Below are 22,133 nucleotides of genomic sequence, written 5' to 3'. Positions count from 1 at the left end.
CAGCGGCAGATGTCCGGGATCCATGCTTGAGTTCTGAACCAGTTTTGCAACAGACTTACAATGGCGTTATTGCAAAGAGCTTTCCTGTGCTCTGATCAAAAGGGTTTCCGATAACAAATGTTCAGAATCGCTTACTTACAGTTGACAAATTTAATTTCCGATTTCATTGTATTTCTCCCCAAGTGTAAAACACGAGCACATTGTCATTTTTGTGCAGATCCCTGTACAATGAACCGCTGACGCCCGCCTCCAACACCAGCCAGAGCCCTGTGAGCTCCCCGCTCAACGAGATCGCCTTCGAGCGCGTGGAGACCCCCACCGCGGCCGACTGGTCGGCCTTCCTCAATGCCTCCACCAACGGCAAGATGGAGAACGAGTTCTCTCAGCTGACGCTCTCTGACCATGAGCAGCGGGAGCTCTACGAGGCGGCCAAGATCATCCAGACGGCCTTCCGCAAGTACAAGGTGTTTGAGCGGATTTTGCCATTGCCCTCCGTGGACACAGCTGCTGCCGCCGCTGTGCTACCACTGACGCTATTGCCGTTGTTGCCATGGTTAGAGAGCGCAAGAGCCAGACACGGTTCTGATTCTGACCGGAGGTCAACCCAGATAATTTATATCTTGTGCCTTTCTCTCTTTTGTTTACGACGAAATGTTTACGGACGTGAACGTTTTCCGCACGCAAATGAAAAGTGCATCGTACCGACGCGCGACTGGTATAGCTATCGCAAGGGATTTTTTAAATGTGTTTTGACACTCATAATGGACACAGTTGTAATAAGTGTGTATAAAACTATATATATAAAAAATACTATTTACAACGCTTTGTAAATCCACTGCTGGATAGCAGCCTTCCCGCACCATGTCAGTGGTGGGGGGTTATTATTACTAGTTACCTCACTGCAGTGCAGGTTATTGAAGGGGGCGAGCATCGAAGTGGGAGCATAGAAGTACGGAACAGCAATGGATTTTGCAGCACTGCTCTCTGCTGCCCAACAATTATCCCTGCAGTAGTCTATAGCGGTGATTGCCTATCATATCGAGGTTCAAACCTCTTCCTAGCTTCTGGTGAATTGGTTATTGGCTTTATCCTTTGGGAGTTGGCAATGTGTGTATCACATCCTGGTAAGACAACAGTAGTCATCCTATTTTGAGGCTGACGCCTAACCATGACAATGTAGAATTCCCACTGCTACCTTGGGCCTGCTAATGAGGACACTTAAGTTGTATTTTACATCGACTAATACCATAACTACCTAAATAACCACGATTATATTCACATATATATTCGTATTAATTGTGTTGTCTTTTATACCCGTGTAATTATAAGTAAGTCCCAATACTTAAACTGCTTTTGTGCCCTTACCTGTTTGGGTGATACTTTTGTGGGGCACCTCAATCAGAGTTGGAAGGTTGTACACGGTGGTTGTAAATGTTAGTGGTTGCACTATATTATATTGTACTATACAGCTGCTGTACTATGGGGCCGTCCATAAATGACGTCACGCACCTAGGGGGAGGGGGTCAGACATTTGTGACGATGTGTGATGAAGGGGGGGGGGGGGTGTTTGAGAAATGTGACGTCACATCAAAATGCGCAACTTTAAATAAATATAGATAAACACGGTCTACTTAATTAAATAGACTTTTTAATAAATGTTTTCTCCTACAACATCAGAGTGCAGCGCCACATTAAATACGCACTACAATGACAATAGTTTAAAGCGATTTGAAGCATGTTTTATTTTTTTTTGGGAGGGGGGTGGGCACAGCTTTGTGACATCATATTTGAGGGGGGGGGTCTGACTTTTTGTGACGTCGTGTGACGAAGGGGGGGGGGGGGTCAAAAATCGTCCAAAATAGCTACATGTAGAGTTCAAATCTGGCTTAGGACCAACAGTGGGCGTGCATGTGTCTCAATATCGGGAGCGCTAGTGTCGTGGTTAACGCACTGCGCTACCAATCCGGCAACACGAGTTCAATTCCCGCTCAAAGGGCAACACAAGTGACGATAATCCGAACCGGTCCTGGACCTCCTCTCGGTCGACTCGGCTTCAATTGAGTACTCGGTACAGTGTGTAAAACACTGCCACTGGAGAGACAAAGGCGGCTGGGACGTGGTGCTGGTCACCGTCTCCCTCGTGTACCGTGGCGACCTTCATAGGAGTTTGCAGTGGCGTCATGAGGGTTGGTTTCACCCAGTGCGGTAACTCATGGTGTCACCCCTCATATGACCTCTCTGCCCGTACCAGACCATACAGCATCCTTAGTAATGTGTTTTGTACTCATGTTACTCGTAATTCGTAATTACCGTATATCACTGAATGTAATGGCAATAGTAGTGACATGAACAACTAGCAAAATTAAAATTACACCTTTAAATGATATTTCCTTTACTTTATTCCTTTACTTTATTCTCAAAAATATTTCCTTTAATTACTACTTTTTTTCTCAAAAAAGATATTGATATAGATTCACAAATACGAATTACCACAATATTGTAGCTAAAACACCAGAAAATTTGACAAAATCAGCGACTATAAAAACATGAGCAGTGACGAACACAATAGCGCGTGCTGGTAGCGCGTGCAAACGAAACCACGTGACTCGAAGCGTCACTGTAGTTGGGTAACAATGACAGCTCTGACCGGAGCGCATTAGAAGGTTCAAAAAGTAAATTAGCACAGAGTTTTAGCCTTGTAGGTATATTGATAGTGTACATGTAAGCTGGACTTACGAATTTTTTGTTGTTATAACTAACTACAAGGATATTTTCGTAAAAAGAATACATTTCTGCTGAAACACTGCACAAAAATTGCATAGGCAATCATTTTGGTGTCACCCCCTCTGATGGTGTCACCCAGTGCGGTCCGCACCCCCCCGCACCCCTCTCGTGACACCACTGGGTGCTCGCGAACAGCACTTGCCATAATCGTCAGTTCAAGGCTATATCGGGGTAGGGGTATCTTTCTTTATCTAGATGCGTGCGTGTGTGCGTGATGTGCACATCACGCTAATTTGCATAAGTATGTCAGTGCGCACGTGCCCACATGCGTGCGTGAGAGGAGTCAGTGTGGCGTTCTGTAATTTTTGCTGTTTTACGACCCAATTGAAATGCAACTTTAAGGCCACTTGGCTGCCATTGGCTCTCTTGTTGTAAAAAAACAACAAATGCAAAGTCGATGGGCGAAGAGGTAGTGTCGCGTGGTTACGTTATCAATTACGTTCACGTTGAAATAGCCTCTTTCATACTTTTGTGTTTATTACATGCAAGAAACGTAGCAGTACAGCTCACGTAAAAGTATGTTAATTATCTCATTAAAATATAGACCATTTATCTCGGTGGGCTTCCACTAAAACATTTGAACTATCTTAACATATTTACTTGTGAAAACTTTCCATAAAACACCAATTCCAGTTGTTTTTATGTTACCTCCACTTACCTTATAAGCTGCTTTCTAGTTCGAACCTCTTTTCAACTGTGGTTATAGATAGGGTAATCTTTTTTTTCAATAAGTAGGAATTCATAACAATAAAAATACATGCCGATGTTATCAATAACCAGAAAACAACTCATATCGTTGGGTTTGGAGCGTACTGTGCTAACCATTGCGGCCTTAATTTTACTCTAAAGACCTCATTGAGACCAGGAGTCGTGTCAAGGGAGACCTTGGCGTTTACGTACGTGGAGAAGCACATTTGAACGTGTAAATAAAACAATGCAAGCAACACTATTATAAAAAAATGTTGCAACACGATTAAGGATGCTTGTTTCACAGGAAAATGTTAAGACAATTAAAACATTACTTATTAAACAACAAAAAACACAGTGTTGTGTAACTTAGTTTCAATTCCAGATTTAACGTCATTGTCGTTTATGAAAAACAACCGTGAATATGCTCGGAATGTGACCTTGAATCACCGTGAGACACGGGTTGATTGAGTGCAGATTTCTTTTGTTGCCTTGAGCCATTCTTAATCCGCTGCTTCACAGTGACTCATATTGGCAATTTGACACTTGCTACGTGGAAAGTACAACTTAGCTTGAAGTCCAATCTAATGGTTTACCAGTTGTCCACTTAAGCGGTTAATAATTTCACATGCAATTGAGTGGCAAGAGTTTGTATCGAAACTGAACTAAACAAAATTGTATTTTACCAGGTATGGCCTACTGCGCTCTAATGCTCTTTTTCAGAAGCTACCTAGCCACAATTGATAGCTCCACGAAGTGGCTTTTCACGTGGACATTTATAGCAGCCAAATAATCTAAACGCGTGATGTTGATTCGAAATGTGGAGGGAAAAACCAGAGGACCCGGAGAAAAATCCACATGACCACAGGGAGCACATGCAAACTCCAAATATACGGGCGTCGGGGCTGGGATCAAACCTCCTGTATACCAGGCGAGGTAGTTAATATATTGCCGCTGTGGTCTCTTTCAATCATTGCATCGTATAGCAAAGAGTCACCAAATGTATTTTCTTTTTTTATCTCTGGATTTTTTAAAAATTATTCAACATAGGAAGAAGTCGCAGAAACTGCGCGGACAAAAGTCCCAGGGTCATTACTCCTGGGTTTAGGGGAAGGTGAAAATTGGGGCTCACTGCCCCACCCAAGTTGGGGACCACGAGCGAGAGCACAGATTATTTATTTTATATAGGGAGGAAAGGATGAGGAGAGAAGAACAAAACTAAAGGGGGTAGAAGGGGAACAAAATTGCAAAGGAAGTTTATCTTCGACACACGAAGTGAACTTATTGCCAGATCAAGTCCCGCAGAGCAGTGATTAACTCCTGTCCATCCCCCCAGGGGTGGCCTAATCTCCTGGACATGGATTTTTTTTTTTACATTGACCAATTCAGTGTGAGATTTCAGGTCTTAGCACAATCTGTGGGAGTTCTGAGACCAGGTGTTTTTTTGAGAGACCTCGAGAATAATGAGTTGCACAGCAATGTTGTGTAACAAAACGTACGTTTAAATCATCGCTTTAGAGACGTAATTTACTTGAAGCCACATCTATATTAAATGTAAAATACCTTTTTAAATACGCTGATTATTTTCTTGTTGGAGTGCAATGGTCTTCCCTGGTTTTCCACCGCAGCATATTTCAAGTCCTCATTTGTATTTCAAATTACAGATTGGCCTAAGTTAAATGGAAGCACTTTTGCTGGCTCCTTGTCTGTGTGTTACCTCTTATATAACCAGTCTGTACATGAAGGCAAAAGATATCAACTTCAAGGAAAATATAAAGAGCATCTGGCAACAGGTTTTTTTTACTTCCCTTTCTCTGTATCTTTGTACGCAAATTCAAGTTTCGCAATGTATATTATCTTTCGAATAGCAAGAGCAACGTTGTGTAAAGATCCTCTCGATGGCTACAATAAGGGATTGAAATAAACATCCTTTGACACTATTCACATCAAAATACCACGTCAATCAGTGAAGGTTGAAGAATGACGTTGGTCCCTTTTGCAGGGACGGCGTCTAAAGGAGCAACAGGACATGGCTGCAGCTGTTATCCAGCGATGCTACAGGAAGTATAAACAGGTAAAACCCATTCTCTTCGGCCACTGTGCGACAACATCTTTGTGGGTATAATGCACACATTGAGAGCTTGTCTGTCCATTGAACAGAATTGCAGCTGTCATTCCCATCGGCTAGAGCGTGGGAGGTGTCGGTTAAAGTTTAAGTGTAAATATACAAAAAACTTTGGGTTGTTCAGCACAACCATTTATGGCCTTCGGCCAGGAAAGTCACGGAAAAAATTGCACACGAATGACACATTCACGCGAGCACCCGATGCTCCGTTTTGAAGTTTTAAAATGAAACATCTTTTAATTGTATTGTGTTTTGAATTAGATAATTTTATTTATTCATTAAAAGCTTATATCATTTTACATCTGGAAGACATCATTGAAAACTACATTTTGTGTGAATTTTCTCTCGTCGTTAAGTAGATGGCCTTGCTGGGGGTTCGGTTCGATCGAGATAAGGCGACATAGAGCTGGCTGTGCGAGAAGACCGCCGTCTGCAGATCGATTCCAACGTAATCGAACGTCTGTCCCTGCGCCTCCGTCGTTCATGCAGGGGGCGCGTAGGTTTGCAGCGCCCCCTGTATGAAAACGACGGAAAGTGCAGCATTCAGCACAGATAGATAAAGTTGTGCGCTTATATAAGAGTATTGTTTGGATATTTTAGCATTGTCCAAATGTGCCTTTTCTTTTACCGTAACATTCCATTGTGTGCTTTCACACGCTTTGCAGTCTTTAAAATGTTGACCCGTGTGTGCGTGTACTTTACATATTGCACTGTTCCTGTCTTTGAGTGAAAATATCCCTTAAATGGCACTGATTTAAAAATAAAAAACTAAGAGAATTTTGCACTTAGGTTGTTGGTATGGAATTGGCCAATCTATCTTAGAAATAAGCACCACTGAATTACGTGAGAGAAAATGTTAATTAGCTCGATAACAAAATGCAGGCGCTGTATAGAAAATGTATATATGCTTTTATATATTATAATTAACAATATTAAATGGCATTGCCTCTCTACATACGGCTTTCTCAAGATACTTTATACAAAGATCTTAGGCATGTACAGCTAGAAATTAAATTAAAATGTATTTTTTATTTGACACATGATACATGTAGAATTATACATTGCTATGAAATCTCACTTCACAAAAATGCATCGCCTTTTTGAATACGACTCACAATGTTAACATCGATTGTATGCATAGGATACATTTTTCGTGGTATTTTCACTCGCGACATTTGCATATGCAAAATATGACTGACAAGCATCTGTGTTCATATGGTTAGTTTCACTGTGACAGAATTACAGCACGGGAGACAGAACCTACAAAAAAACGAAACGTTGTAGCATAAGCATCTTCAATAATAGAGTTTTTTGGGTGAGATTGTGTAGATATAAATGTGTCGTTAAACCTGCCACCTCCCGACACAACCAATGAGTAAGGTTTGTCACGTAAACAGAACGTGCCAATTCGTTACAAGTACAGCACACCGGTGTGTTGGAGAGCAAATCCACAACATTTACCATCTGAGTACGACGTTTCGCCAATAATTACAACTAGCATCAACAGACGGATAAGCATCTGCTTGTGTTTTATGGCAAGCGAATTTACTGACACGGCATGTTCATCCAATACATGACAGAGCCCATTGTATTGCCAGGTCCAACGAGCCTGCACTTGTTCTTGTCATTTTATTTTAAACATCGAACAGTCGATCAGCTCATACATTTATTGCATTTAAGAGCATAACCGTCGCTAACCCTTCGAGCAATCCAAATTTAACGTACGTTTTTGCCCATAAGTGACAAACTGATGATTATTTACTAACCGCTATCATTTATTTGTTGTGACTGTACACTAATTCTGTGGAATATGCATTTCACGTACACATCAATGCTGACACGACAGCAGACATACGACCACATGTTATATTTACATGCGTTCGGATTTTGAGTTATATTTAGGGCTGTAACAAGAGGGCCAATCCGTACAACTTAAATGGAACCCCTGCCCATACAAGGGCGATTATTTGGCAAACACAGACATGGCACACGTCCACGTATAATAATAACAACCAGGATCTTGGTCGATGCCAGCTCTGCAAAGCTGATTTAATCCAAAGATGACATTTAAAAGCTTGAGAGATTAGAGGTTTTGTTTAAGTTGCCTGATCTACAAAGCGAGACGATAGCAACTTGTTTTCACGCTTTGATATCAAGTTTTACCTTGCGAGATAAATTTCCAGTAGTAAATCTAAAAAAACTTTAAAAAATTGTTTAACGAGATCATATCTGTAGAAAGAGCATTCGTTATCTTGCAAAACTGGTATGCTTCTGCATAGTTTCAGTTGCCTTTATGTACGACGTAGTATCTTTGACTTTTACATTCCGTCTGTATACTTCTCTTTTTTTTCACCGTAAACGTTAAAATACCATCAAGATATATCGTTCTTAAAGCTTTAATTTAACAACACGTCATAAAAGGACTGCAGTGGCAGTAGTGTGAAAGTAACACGTTAAAAGTAACTGATTACGTTGAGCACTGATACTGTGCCCTATAATGGAAATATATGAAATGTTGAAGTTCTCCTACACACTGTTAGATGACATATTGCTTAACTTAAATATAATAGACTGCTGTGGCAGTGTTGTGCAATAGCAGAACACTGAAGAATGGCCATTTTCCAATATATTTGCCCACTATGTAATTTCTGTTAAAAGGCATTATTAATAATGGTGGTAGGTTTTATTATTATTAATAAAAATTGTGATAAACTAGAATTTCGGCGGCCTACGACCGCCTTATTCTATCTCCTACGGAGGGCTTCTCAGCGCTCTGTGCCTCGCCAACCACCCCCACTGATGTCCTCTTCTTCCCCCCTCCCAAATGTGTGCAGATACAACTGATTCTATTGTATGTAGGGTGTGTAAGTATATATGTAGATACTACTAACTATTGTATGTAGGGTGTGTAGGCATATATGTAGATACTACTGACTATTTAATGTAGGGTGTGTAAGTATATATGTAGATACTACTAACTATTGTATGTAGGGTGTGTACGTATATATAGATATTACTGACTATTGTAAGTATATATGCCTGCACAATACATTTATTTTTTGGCGGGGGGGGGGGGGTGAATCCCTTTTTGGGGGAGTCAACAATTTTGGAAAACCTATTGGATCAACTTTTTACCACCGCACCTGGGGGGTGTCCACTTTATAACTTTTTTTTGTATTATTCATGCCTTCTGAAAGTCTTTTTTTTATAATTAAGTGGACGGACAAATGGGCATATGGAACGCCGGACTTTTTTTTATAAATCGTTGCTGCCTCGGCGATCTAGCCACTCAGAATAAACGAAAAGACAAACGCCAACTGAAACATTTATAAATGGTTACTCTCCAAACGAGGAAAAACAAATCGTGTAAAAAAAAAGTGTTTAAACGTTATTGATTGTGTACTTTTTTTTAGGTCAAGTTTTGTATGTACACAGACGGCACAATATTTGATAATAGTTTACAACACTTTTGTTCATCGACTGCTGAATGAAGGCTTCCTTATGGTGTTGTCGGAGGTTCAGTACATGTTTTAAAGTCGGGAGCCGAGGACGAATTCAGACATCACTGACTACCGATGTTTGCCATGGTCAAGATTCATACCCAGGTCACTGGATTCGGAGTGCAGTGCACTAACCACTGTGTCACTGCTCTCCACTCCAAACACATGATAGGTCATAGCATACATATGTATATTTAACTTACGTAGCATTTGAAACATCTGTTAATAAGAATACCATTTCAGTGCAAATTGTGTTTTAAGTACTTTCCTGGTTTCTCCAGTAATTAAAACTTGTATGGGTGTGTCATCTGCGACCGCTTTAGACACATTTGTTGGCAAATACTTAACATGAAATTAAGTTTTGAAAGCTTACTTATCACATCTTAAGTTAATACATGTGTAGTACCGTCGAATACAGGTCGACACCCGGGGTTGAGGCACACTGAGTTTTATTACAACAACCGTCGTGACATACACACTTGAGGGGGTATCGGCCCCCTCACCCGTCTTTCTGGGGACACCTCTCCCAGCTAACCCTAGCCTGCCTCAGAGTCCTCCTCTCGTGGACTAGGGGAGGCTATCTTGGCCCGACACTGGTCAGTCGGGCCCGGTACTCAGAGTCCAGACCAACCCTGGCTCTGGCTCTGGCACCACGCCACTGGCTCGAGCCTGCGCGGTCCTGACAAGGACGGCGTAGCAGGGGGAGACCAGGGCTCTATCTGGGACGTCTTCCGTCTTCTCTTCTTAGCTAACCCAACTCTCCCTAGCCCCCCGATACATTCCCCTTTTATACATCCCCCTCCCTGAGGGGTGGGGCCCCGGGGGATCGTAACGTCCGAAGCGCGGACGTCGTAGAGGGCACCTGCCCGTGCACTGACGTAGCCCCGCCCACTGTGCTAGTTTCCCGTTGGATCCCATACATATCAGCTCGACACATATTCCCTCCGTAAGACCCCTACATCACCCCCCCCTGTACAGCTCGCAGCCGTCCCGGCTGCAACATCGACAATAAAAGTTTATTCAGCCCTCGATACCCCAGCGTGTGCCTCATTTTTTTTCTCAACAATAACGCAACGAGCAGAACAACAGGAAGAAAGAAAAAAAAAATAATCCGACGAACCCCCCCCGCGAATAAATACGAAAACCGTAGGACGAGCGTATATACACGTGTATCTTTACCTGGAGTCCCCCTCCAGCCCCCCCCACAGACGACGCACAACACACACAACACACACAACACACACAACACACACAACACAATAATCGTACAACGCAGCGCGGCACGTGCCGGGAACACAGCACGGACGCCCCACACCGTGAGCACAACATGCGAATGTACACCGGAAAGAGAAACCACAAAAGACTCAAAAAAAAAAAAAAATTCTTCTCTCTTTTTTTTCACAAGAGTCTGCGCATTTTTGCGCGCGTCCTCGCCGCCGGCCCGTCACACGGGACAGGCGCGGCCGGCAGGTCGTCGGCCGGCAGGTCGTTGGCCGGCAGGTGTTCATCACAGAGCGAGTCTGTTGCCGACGTCGCAAGACCCTCAGCATCACCTGCGGGGGTCGTCGGGCGTGAGCCCGTCACTCCCGGTGCGCCTGGGGGTGGAACAGCCGGCAGCACGTTAGGCGGGAGCAACGGAGAAGACCCCTCTGAGTCGGACGCCCCCCCACATGCTTGGCCACGCGCGTGTGTAGTGGGATCTCGCACCGCAACGAAGGGTTTTAGCCTGGCAGGGTGTACAAACCACCGGCGCCTCCCCCATTGAATGCGCACGCACTGAGGTCTCAGGACCTCAACCACCTCGACGGGACCCCGCCACGGTCTCAGCAGTTTAGAGGAGGACGCGAGCGGTACCTGGGGACAGTGCAACCACGCCCTGTCCCCCGGCTTCCACTGTATTACATGCGCGCGACCCATTCTGAGGCGCTCATTAGCCCTCTGCCGCCTGGCAGAATTTTGCATGGCAGCATCCCGAGCCTCCGTTAATTTTTCCAGGTTGAATTTAACGTGTTCGGCCAATTGAGTTTTTCCTTGCGGCGCCGGGATCTGCAGTTGGGCCTGAACAGGTGGCTCCGGTTCGCGGCCATACATAAGGAAAAAGGGGGAAAATCCCGTGGCAGTATGGGGGGCCAACCGGTATGCTGACAGGACCCCCTGAATTTTCAAATCCCAATCCGTCTGTGAGTCAGAAACGTGCTGCGACAGCATCGACGTGATGGTACGATGCAACCGCTCGACCATCCCGTCGGTTTGTGGGTGATATGGAGAGGTGCGAATCTTTTTAGTGCCAAGGATGTCACAGACCTGTTTGAGCAATTTGCTTGAAAATTTTTTACCCTGGTCGGTCAGCAGCCTCTCGGGAGCACCTTTGTCAAGGACGTATCCCTGGACAAAGGCCTCCACGATGGCTGCCGCCGACTGGTTGGCCAGGGGCCAGGCCATAGGCCAGCGCGTGAAATATTCAACCCCGGTTAGCAAATACCTATTTCCCCTAGGGGTGGCGGGGAACGGTCCTAGAATGTCCAGCGCGACGAGTTCGTTCACCCGGGAAACCCTGATAGATTGCAGGGGCGGGTTCGACTCCTTCGCTGGTGGTTTGCGCTGCGCACATCTAGGGCACGATGCTAACAGATCCCCGACATCCCTTGTCATGCCCGGCCAAAAGAAATCAAGTTGGAGCAAGGCCAGGGTCTTTTGGGTACCCAGGTGGAGGAGGCGCTCGTGAGCGGCCCACACCACCCTACCCCGTAACCCCGAAGGGACCACTAGCCGGTGGCGATGGGATTTCCCGTCCCAATGCATTAACAACCCACCGAGCATTTCCCATGCGTCGGCATCACCCCTCCCCCGCCCCCGGTCCCTGACGCGGCGGCGCAACGCAAGGAGGGAAGTATCTTCCATTTGCAACCGGCCCCATTCCGTAGCAGGCAACCCCAACAGGGAATCAGAACCCTGTTGTGCGATAGAATTAGTCATTGGTGCTGCGTCATCAGCAGCCGCCAAGACCGGGACAGGCAATTCAGCAGGATGCCTGCACCGACCCGACCCCAGGAGGCATGCGCATTCGGGGGTGGTCGGCATGCGTGACAGGGCGTCCGTGTTGGTGTGGCGAACGCCCTTACGGTACGTGGTCTGAAAATCAAAATCCTGGAGAACCTCCAGCCATCGAGACAATTGTCCCGATGGTTGTTGGACTCGCAGGGCGTACTGTAGCGCTGCATGGTCTGTACGGACGGTGAAACACTGTCCGTACAGATACGGCCGGTACTGCTGGATGAAGTAGACAATTGCCAGCAGTTCCCGACGCGTGACACAATATTGTTGCTCCGCCGGAGACAACACTCGGCTACCGTACGCGACCACCCGTTCGACGCCCTCGACCACCTGGGACAGCACGCCCCCAATACCTGTGTTGCTCGCGTCAGTATCAAGCACAAAGGGTTTTGAGAAATCTGGATAAACCAGGGGAGGGGCATTAACCAGAGCGTCCCGAAGTGAGCGAAACGCAGCCTCCTCCTCCTGTCCCCAATGGAAACGGACCCCCTTCGACGTCAAAGCGTGCAGGGGTTTAGCAATGGTGGCAAAGTCCGCGACAAAACGTCGGTAGTATGACGCGAAACCCACAAAGCTCCTGACCTCTCCCACCGAGGTGGGAGTCGGCCAGGAGCTGACGCACTGCGTTTTGGCGGGATCGGTAGCAATACCCGAGCGCCCTACGATGTGCCCCAAATAACGTACCGATTCGCGCAACAAATGACACTTTTGGGGTTTAAATTTCAAATTAGCAGCCCGCATTTTGAGGAAAACGGCCCGCAACCTCTGGAGATGCTCGTCGAATGTTCTGCTAAAGACGATAACGTCCAAATAGATTAAACACGAATCCCACTGCAATCCAGCCAAAACCAATTCCATCAATCGCTGGAAAGTCGCCGGCGCCGAGTGTAATCCCATCGGCAACCGGTTAAATTGGAAGAGACCATGTGGCGTACGGAAAGCGGTTTTAGGCTTAGATTCATCATCCAGAGGAAGCTGCCAGAATCCCGAAAGCAAATCCAATGTGGAGAAGAATCACGCCCCCGCCAAGGCGTCGAGTGATTCATCAATACGGGGAAGCGGGTATGCGTCAGCAACGGAAATTTTGTTGAGGCGGCGAAAATCGACGCAAAACCGCAACGATCCATCCTGTTTCTTTACCAGAACGATCGGTGCTCCCCACGGGCTGGTAGAGGGAGAAATGATATCGGCGGCTAACATGTCATCAACAGCCGATTTGACATGGTCCTTCTCGGCGGGACTCAGCCGGAAGGGATTTTGGCGTATGGGCGCGCTGTCACCAGTATCAATATGGTGACGCAGCAATTGGGTGCAGCCCAGATCGAATTTGTTTTGACTAAACACATCGGCGAATTCGCGCAATAGTGTCCTAAGTTTTTGACGCTCTACATCCGACAGGTCCGTCGATCCCGCACAAAGCGCCTCAAGCCACCCTTCATCGGTGTCCGAATGTGGAGTCGGCAGAGTGGCAGCATGCACGTGATTTGCGACAGACTCCTCACAGGGCACCGGCGTTGCGTGAGCAAGCACAGTCCCCTGGGGAATTACCACGGCCTGCGACCCCACATTGAGGACCGCGATGAAGGGGTCCCCGTCCCCCCTTACAATGGTCTGAGCGGGAATCAAATGCGGCCCGCTAACCCCAGCCCTAGATGGGCCGAGCAGGACACCCTGGTCCCCAACACCCTTAGCGAAGGGCCTACGAAGCTTCAGGGGTACCAACATTTGTGCCCCTGGCGGCACGCGAACCGTCTGAACTACAAACGCGGGTACCGTCGCGAGCGCCGAACGATCCGTAGTAGGGGAAGGCAAAAAAGCCATCCGCCGTCCCGACGGGAGTTCAATGCAACCCTGATTAATCATGATCCGAATCGGCATTTTGCCCAAGAAATCCGTCCCCAGCAGGCACGGAACCGCCAGCGAGGAGGACACAAAAATAGGGCCGGACAATTTAATATCACCGATCGAAATTTGCGCGCGAATCTGCCCCATGATACCCAGTGAGCCCCCGTTAGCAGCGTAGAATGGCACATTAACCGGTAGCAAGGGACGACTTTGGACAGGGAGAATGTTGTATATTAGTTCCGAAATGATGGTTGCCGACGCACCTGTATCGACGAGGATACGCACTTCGACCCCGTCAATATACCCTACTACGGCCGACGAGCCCGACGGCGCAGCTAGAACGCGATGGGCCAACACGGACCACTGGGCTGGTTCGAATTTGGTCCCCATAGTGGTTCGTGTTGGCCCCATGGTGTGCAATGTTGGCCCCCCGTTCGTTGCGGTGTGTACATGTGTAACGGGTGTGTGCTTTGGCCAAACATGTGGGGTGCCGCGACTCGCCGGGTCATGTCGGTGGAGCTTGGGAGGAGGAGGAGGAGGGCCGGCGTCCCGGCGAGGCGTCGTCCCCCGCTGTCGAGGGGAACGGCACCCCAAGGCGACGTGGCCCCGGACGCCGCAGTTATAGCAGCGCGGGAGCGCAGGTGGTGAAGACGGGCGGTCGGGGCGGGTCGGGCCATCCCGGTCAGCCCGCGCTCCCATCCGTTGCTGCTGTCGGAAGTCGGCGGCGTAGACCTCCTCCGTCGGTGAGGTGACGGCAGCCACCGTACGGCCGGCAGCTGCCCTGCTGGCCTTCCTTCGCTGCGACAGGAGGTTGGCGTGGAGGAGGCGCGCCGCTTGGAGGGAACCCATCTCCACGTCCTCCTGCGCGACGATGGCGACGTCCAGGTCGTCCGCCAGCAGAAGGATCTTCTCGGTGACCATGGCGTCGACGCCTTGGTCATCCATACGAGGGAAGGCCGTCTTTGCGAGCGCCAGAAGGCTGGTACGGTAGGCGAGGGGCAACTCCTTCGCACCCCGCTGGCGGTCGTAGAATCGCTGCCTACACTCGGCCGATGGTCCGTAAACCCCAGCCAGCAATTGCAGCGCCATCTGAAGAGTAGAGCGCTTGTCCCTCGATGCGGACGTAAGAGCGGCGAGGGCGTCGCCGTCAAGGAGCGCCGGTAGTGCGCAGAGGGCTTCGTCGTCTGACCACCCCGCCATCTCTTGATGCGCGAGGAAGCGCCGCTGAAATCCCCCCCAGTCGCCCTCCTCAGCCACGAACTCCTTCAGCGGGGGTAGTCTTTGGTGTAGTGCCGCGACCGCCGTGGAGGGCCGCACTTTGATGTCCCCGCGACTCGGCCGAGCGTCAGCACGAACGGCAGCTGTAATCGCCTGTCGCGCAGATAGTGACGCTCCGTCCGAAGGCGGTGACGCGGCAGCTCCAGCGGAGTCGATGTCGGACCCCAAGTTGAGGTTGGCCACGCCCTCGGCAGCTGCTGCGGCGATGGCGGGACTTTCAAAAGTGCCGTCGTTAGAAATGGCGGGAAGGTGCAACGGCCGTCGGCTGTCCTCGCCTCGCGGTGGTCCAGCAGCCCCCAGCCGAGTGATGGTCTCGAGTGTGGCGGCAGCAGCGTATAGCAGCTCCGCCAACCTCGCGTGCGCCAGCCGCAGCCCGTCGGACAGCGACTCCCCTTCCTCCCGATGGCCCGGTAAGGACGCATTCGGTCCCGGCTGCTCGTTGGCCCCCTCAGCCGTCTCTGGTACCGCACTTCCCGCGGTGTCCTCCGCCTCCTGCACCCCGGCCCGAGCTGTTCGGCGCGTGTCCATGTTCGTTGTTTACTTCTGACGCCAGATGTAGTACCGTCGAATACAGGTCGACACCCGGGGTTGAGGCACACTGAGTTTTATTACAACAACCGTCGTGACATACACACTTGAGGGGGTATCGGCCCCCTCACCCGTCTTTCTGGGGACACCTCTCCCAGCTAACCCTAGCCTGCCTCAGAGTCCTCCTCTCGTGGACTAGGGGAGGCTATCTTGGCCCGACACTGGTCAGTCGGGCCCGGTACTCAGAGTCCAGACCAACCCTGGCTCTGGCTCTGGCACCACGCCACTGGCTCGGGCCTGCGCGGTCCTGACAAGGACGGCGTAGCAGGGGGAGACCAGGGCTCTATCTGGGACGTCTTCCGTCTTCTCTTCTTAGCTAACCCAACTCTCCCTAGCCCCCCGATACATTCCCCTTTTATACATCCCCCTCCCTGAGGGGTGGGGCCCCGGGGGATCGTAACGTCCGAAGCGCGGACGTCGTAGAGGGCACCTGCCCGTGCACTGACGTAGCCCCGCCCACTGTGCTAGTTTCCCGTTGGATCCCATACATATCAGCTCGACACATATTCCCTCCGTAAGACCCCTACACATGTTTGTGCCCCAACAGCCTGTAAAGGCGATACATGGGATTTTTCTCTTTGTATATAGTTGGGGAGTAGTTAGCAGGCTGCACTACTAACCCGGCAACCTGAGTTCGAATCCCGCTCATAGCAAACACCAGTGACGATTATCTGAACTGGTCCTGGGCCTCTCCTAGGACGACTCAGCCTGAAATGAGTACCCAATGTAGAATGTAAACATTACCACTGGGGAGACAAAGGCAGCTGGGTGTGATGATGACCACTTACCCCCTCATGTGCCATGCCCGCCTTCATAGGTGCTCACTAATGGCATTTTCCCCAACAGTCTGTTAAACGCTTTATGGGACTATCACTCTATATGCAGCTCTGAGTATTCTCAGCCACAGCCATTCCCTCTCTTCTCTATTCTTACGCAACATGGACCCCTTTAAAGAATCACAATGAGCTCCTCCGCAGGTATAGTTTGCGTTGACTGGGTCACGTAACCCGCATGCTTAGCCACTGCATGCCAAAGCAGCTTCTGTTTGGCCAGATAGAAGCGGATAAATGGCCACGTCACCGGTTAGAAAAGTAATGGGCTGATGTGGTACGGGAGGATGTGGAGCTGATTGGACTCGCCGATGACTGGTGCCAGTGGTGTCTTGATCTGCCTCTGTGGAGGTTTTTAAAGGACGCAATTGGGCAGTTTGAGGCAGTCGACGTCCAGCAATGTTGCAGAGGTTATTCTATTACAAAAATTTACAGAGCACCGGGCAGCTAAAATGCAGCAAGGAGGAGCACAGGTAGTGCATTTGCCAGTCAACTCATAACACCTGGGTCTGTCCCGTGACCTCCTGCCAACGTCATGGTGACGTCACACTTCAAGTGGCCTCAACATGCATCTAGCCTGGCACAAGCGTCATGGTGACGTCACTGCCACTTTGTGGCGAAAGGTGCCGGTTGTTTGTATATGGTCATTAAAATACATGATATACTCTATCTATTATATACATTTGTTTACATGGAAAAAACAAGAAGTTTACACATGGAATGTGAAATTCAGAAATATGTCGGACATGAAGGTATCTCATTGGAAATCAACTCTCATACTTTTTTTTCTGAACATAGGAATACATGACAAAAATTTGCATGCAACTGACTTCATATAAATCAACTTTTTAAACTCAAATGAATGTCCCACCGGTAGCAAATAAATGTCACAATTCGGGACAGTGGTTTATGCACTGTGCTCTGCACCTGACAACCTAAGTTAAATTCCATGTCGCAGCTGACATCAGGGGTAAGTGATAACTTAAATGAGACCTGTGTACTCCCTTCACCAACCCACACTGGCCAGTGCGGTGAAATGATATCAAACAATCCCCATGACTGACAGTTTGAGGATGCCTTGTGAATTATTACATAGATATGCATGTTGAACTTATTTTGCACCGTACATTGCCAACCATGCTAATCAGAGGTGCGGGAAAAGGACAACAAATGAAACACAAAAAGCAGTTCTAAATTTAAAAGTGCCTTGCGTTCCAGACAGCCACGGAAGCACATCTGAAAGCACAAAAATCAGTGACCGTTTTTGTTCAATGGCTAGCCAAACGCCGTTGCTAGGATGACCAGAGTTCGTGTGACGGTTTATATAATATTTACAGTTTTGTCAAATTATGTGTTTCAATACATCTGTTCATAAACCTTTGTAATAATTTACCGGTGATGCATTGGTATCCGGCCGGTAGAGCGAGCTGCTCGCAATTTCAATTCCTGGTTGGGCTTTGACTCAGCCCATTATACCTCTGGGGTCGATAAAATACTTACCACTTCATGGGGAGGTGAAAAGTAGATGTCCTATGGGGAAACTCACCCCTTCCATAGAAATGTGGAATTTCTACCGCTTGGAACAGGGCTGTAAACCAAGAGATGAGCACTGCCTAATGCTCGCTTGAGCAGGACTTTGACTTGAATGTGTGTTGGTAGAATGTGTTATGAGTGTGGAAATGTGAATTAATGTCGACATTTTGTGTTGTAACAAAGCTGACATGGATAGCGCTGAAGGTAACGCGCACGTTTTTGTCATATCATTGTCAAATGCTGCAATGTTATATCTTCATATTGTACTGCATTCTGGTTTCTAGAATGTATTCATAAATTCAAAGTGGTTCTAGTTCCCTAACCCGAATGATAGTGTAAAGATCAAGAATGTATGAAAATCAAGTCAATAATACATAAAATGTATTTTAACTAAAACGTATAAACATTGTCATATTTAAGGGCAGTTGAACTGTATATTTTCAATACACATCAGGCTGTAAGCTATAGGTCTCTGTTTTATTATCAAATTAGCTTCATCCTATTTATGTTCGTAATTATACGTACCTTTATTTTACACCAACCACTCACAATGGAATGTATTGAACTCACTTAAAAGTATCGGCTGACAATTGGAACAGCCGTGCGCTTTAGCAAAATTATGGGAACATGTTTCAAGGTGGAGGTGCAGCTTGTCCTTCGAAAATTCTATGCGGTCGTGAGTTGACATGAATTTAACCTGATTTTTCCAAATTATTCAACTCAGGAATGCATAAAAATGTGTAGACGAATAGTACTATCCTGCAGAATGATGAGTTTCAGATTCTCGGTACATTCCAAAGCTGTTCATGAGATGCTTTTTTGTGAAGGCAACTCCGGAGATAGTGTTCAGCATGGATTAATTTTATTGGTCAGCATAACATATCTTGAGCACAAATAATATACTTTAAATATACTCTTTGGTTATTATAAAATAAGATATTAAATAATTATTTAATTCATTATTTTATCTTTATACATGACTTTACCGAAAGAACCAAAGAGTAATTCCTGCAGTCACGAAAGCTTCAAATTAACTTTAAATATACTTTATACGTTCATTTGCACGTTTATCATACTTTTTTTTTTGCTGACATTTTTCACTGTCTCGGAGGTAGCACTTAGCTCATTGGAAACAAAATGCATATGGTTCTAATTTGTCAAAGAACTGCAAAGGTTATCATTAGCATCATCAGCGCTGATGTATCCACTGCTGAAAGAAGGCCTCCATAAGCCGTCACCATCGACAGTGAACGCGCGAAGCAACATTCCATCTAGCTTTCCACACACGAGCTGATCCAATAACTCCATCTGGATATTTTCTCAGGCACGTTCCATCTCCTTGGCTGCCACTCCATCATTTGTCCTGACCATTAGCGATTGTTTGTCTTGCCCAAACCCACTTACTTTTCTTAACGGTCAATAAATATGGTGTCTCTAACTTACGTTTGTTCCCTAAACTAAAACTAAACAATTGTAGAAAACTAAACTTTTTATATTACCAAGGCCTACCGAGCTATATAGCTCTTTTTCAGAAGTAACCTGGCCACAAATGAAAGCTCAACCAAGTGGCTTATGATATAGACGTTTATAGTTCCCTGTTCAATGTGTCATTGTGGAATTTCCAGCATGAACTTCACCATTGTTCTGTATGCACTTTTCAGATCTTTTGTTGTTGTCAATTTCCATGTTTCCTATCCATATGTTATGGCAGGTAGTGTCCACTAAATACACACGTTCTTCTTTAGGCACATTGATGTAATTTTTTCATTTTCAAGTTCAGTTTTCCAAAAGCACTCCATCCTTCTATCTCATCCTTTGGTCATTTTCCGCCTTCAATAATGCCCTAGGTGTACTCATCCTGATGTGCTTATGATGCATACCCTAACCAACTGATATCTTTATACGTTTTGCGACTCCTACCCCATGTTGTGTACATCACGCCGCAGTCATATTTTATTCACCAAATATGCAACAATAATCTTCATGTCATAAAGCACCTTTTTAAAAAAGTATTTCAAAGCACTGTGACTTAAACAAGAAAATCAATAGAAAATCTACACAATCTTCTACTAACGCCTCACAATTTGAGTAAACCTATCAATACATATATTTTCCTAATGGGACATTCATTTTGTCTGCAATCCGGTTAACACATTTGCCAATAGGGATTCACTCATCTGGTCTGCATCAAGTGCCACAATCAAACGCAACAATACAGTTCAATAACTCACTGAAATCAGAGTATTGGCTGCATGTGGTGTGTCTCATTGACTCTGCGCTTGCGCAATTATGAATCTCATGCAGGAATAATATAAAAACCCTAATTTAGGATTTGTTTCTGTCAGCCCCTAATTTCGCACTGCCAGTCAAAGGCCTCTCCCATTGTCTCGCAGTCCTTCCTTTCCTCCATTAATTTAGCATGTGGCACCCTGAACGTTTTCAAATGTGCCACCGGTTACCAGAGCGAGTCCCGTCTAACAAAACCCCATTCCCGCGTGTGTCCTCCCCCGCAGTACGCACTTTACAAGAAGATGACACAGGCGGCCATCCTCATCCAGAGCAAGTTCCGCTCCTACTACGAGCAGAAGCGCTTCCAGCAGAGCCGCCGGGCGGCCGTGCTCATACAACAGTACTACCGCAGCTACAAGGAGTACGAGAAACTCAAGCAGACCCGCCGGGGCACCATCAACCTCCAGCAAAAGATGAGGTGAGAGATCACGGTGGGAAAACATCATCAACATCATCAATCAGAAGCAGCAGCATACATTACCTGTCCATAGGTGGATGGAGGCCTTCTCCAAGCTGATAGTGTTGGGATCATCCCTGCGATGCCACAATCCGTCTCCTGCAAATGTCATCCGTTGCGTGGGGAAAACGAGGCAACATGAAATAGCATTTGGCAGAGCCGATGGTTCCTCAGCAATGCAGGCAGCCACGTCCATGATGGACTGGACTCATAAGGGTCCGCGATAACAAATGACTTACTCGATGGCTCAGAGATTTGCGAGTGTTTGTCTTCTCTTAGCTTGAAGGCTTGTAGATTTTGAGTCTTACTGACAGTTGTAGTGCTGCTGACTTGTGAACTGTACATCATTTGGAGGGTTTGTTCATTCTGTGCCAACACTACAGGAGACTATATAAAGTATATGCAATTATTTAATAATGAAAATAAGGCTGGCATAAAAGTACTTTTGGATTTAGTGGCAGTGGAGATTAGGATTACAAATGTAAGACGATTGGCCAGTACATTAAAGTATTAAATGCAGTTTTACGGATTGTGTATGGGGGTCTGTGATGAGCTCATAGTATATTATCTTTGGGCAAATGGACATTACTATATAAACATCCTTGAGTCTTGTTCTACAATATGCAGCTGTGCATCGTGTCTGCCTTGCACATCAACAAGGCACGACTGACTGCAGCTAACATGGCACACGTGTGGCAGTGCCGATTCCTCTGCATGCATGATTGAGCAGGACCCATTTACACTACAGTGGAGCCAGGGCCCTGGGGTCTCCCAGTGGAGTTCTGTGGGTGGTGGGGCCCATTACGTCTGAACGGGGGTGGGGTGGGGGGGGTTTACTCTGGCCTAATGGTCAGAGGACCCTTAGGCATTGTTCCTGATGGTCCCAATTCTCAGCAGTTGGAACGGGAGGACAAACAAAACATTAAGGGGCCTTTGGGGCAAAAAATTGATGTGCAAAGTAAATCAGATGGCCGGGGCCTATGGACAAGACATAAACACGGCTTCACGGAGCAGCCTCCCTCCTTTCAGTTAGTGCTCATGTTGACTCCTGGATATCTGTGAAAAACAGCTTGATAGCTCATCAGATTGCTCTAGTATAAATAGATATTCTGATTTTGAAATATTCTGAAAGCGAAATTCATGAGAAAAAGCTTTGGATTTGG

At 46.9% G+C, this 22,133-nt stretch overlaps 1 protein-coding gene across 6 annotated transcripts in view; it reads left to right on the top strand.

The window, feature by feature from the left end:
• LOC144728326 (calmodulin-binding transcription activator 1-like) overlaps positions 1-22,133 on the top strand; it is a 630,428-nt gene that overhangs the window by 588,719 nt on the left and 19,576 nt on the right. For 4 of the 6 annotated variants that reach the window (XM_078607684.1, XM_078607683.1, XM_078607681.1 and 1 more), the window contains 3 exons: positions 218-464; positions 5,474-5,545; positions 20,738-20,931. In XM_078607684.1, coding sequence (XP_078463810.1) covers positions 218-464; positions 5,474-5,545; positions 20,738-20,931 — 513 coding nt within the window. Of the gene's footprint in view, positions 1-217; positions 465-5,473; positions 5,546-20,737; positions 20,932-22,133 lie in introns of those variants that run through there. The other 2 variants (XM_078607682.1, XM_078607685.1) reach the window with 2 other exon arrangements.

This window comes from Lampetra planeri, chromosome 28 (assembly GCF_965212315.1).
Source record: "Lampetra planeri chromosome 28, kcLamPlan1.2.h2, whole genome shotgun sequence".
In the NCBI taxonomy this organism is placed as follows: Eukaryota; Metazoa; Chordata; class Hyperoartia; order Petromyzontiformes; family Petromyzontidae; genus Lampetra; species Lampetra planeri.
Note: the sequence above shows the minus strand (reverse complement) of the source record. Positions and strands in the feature narration are given on the sequence as shown.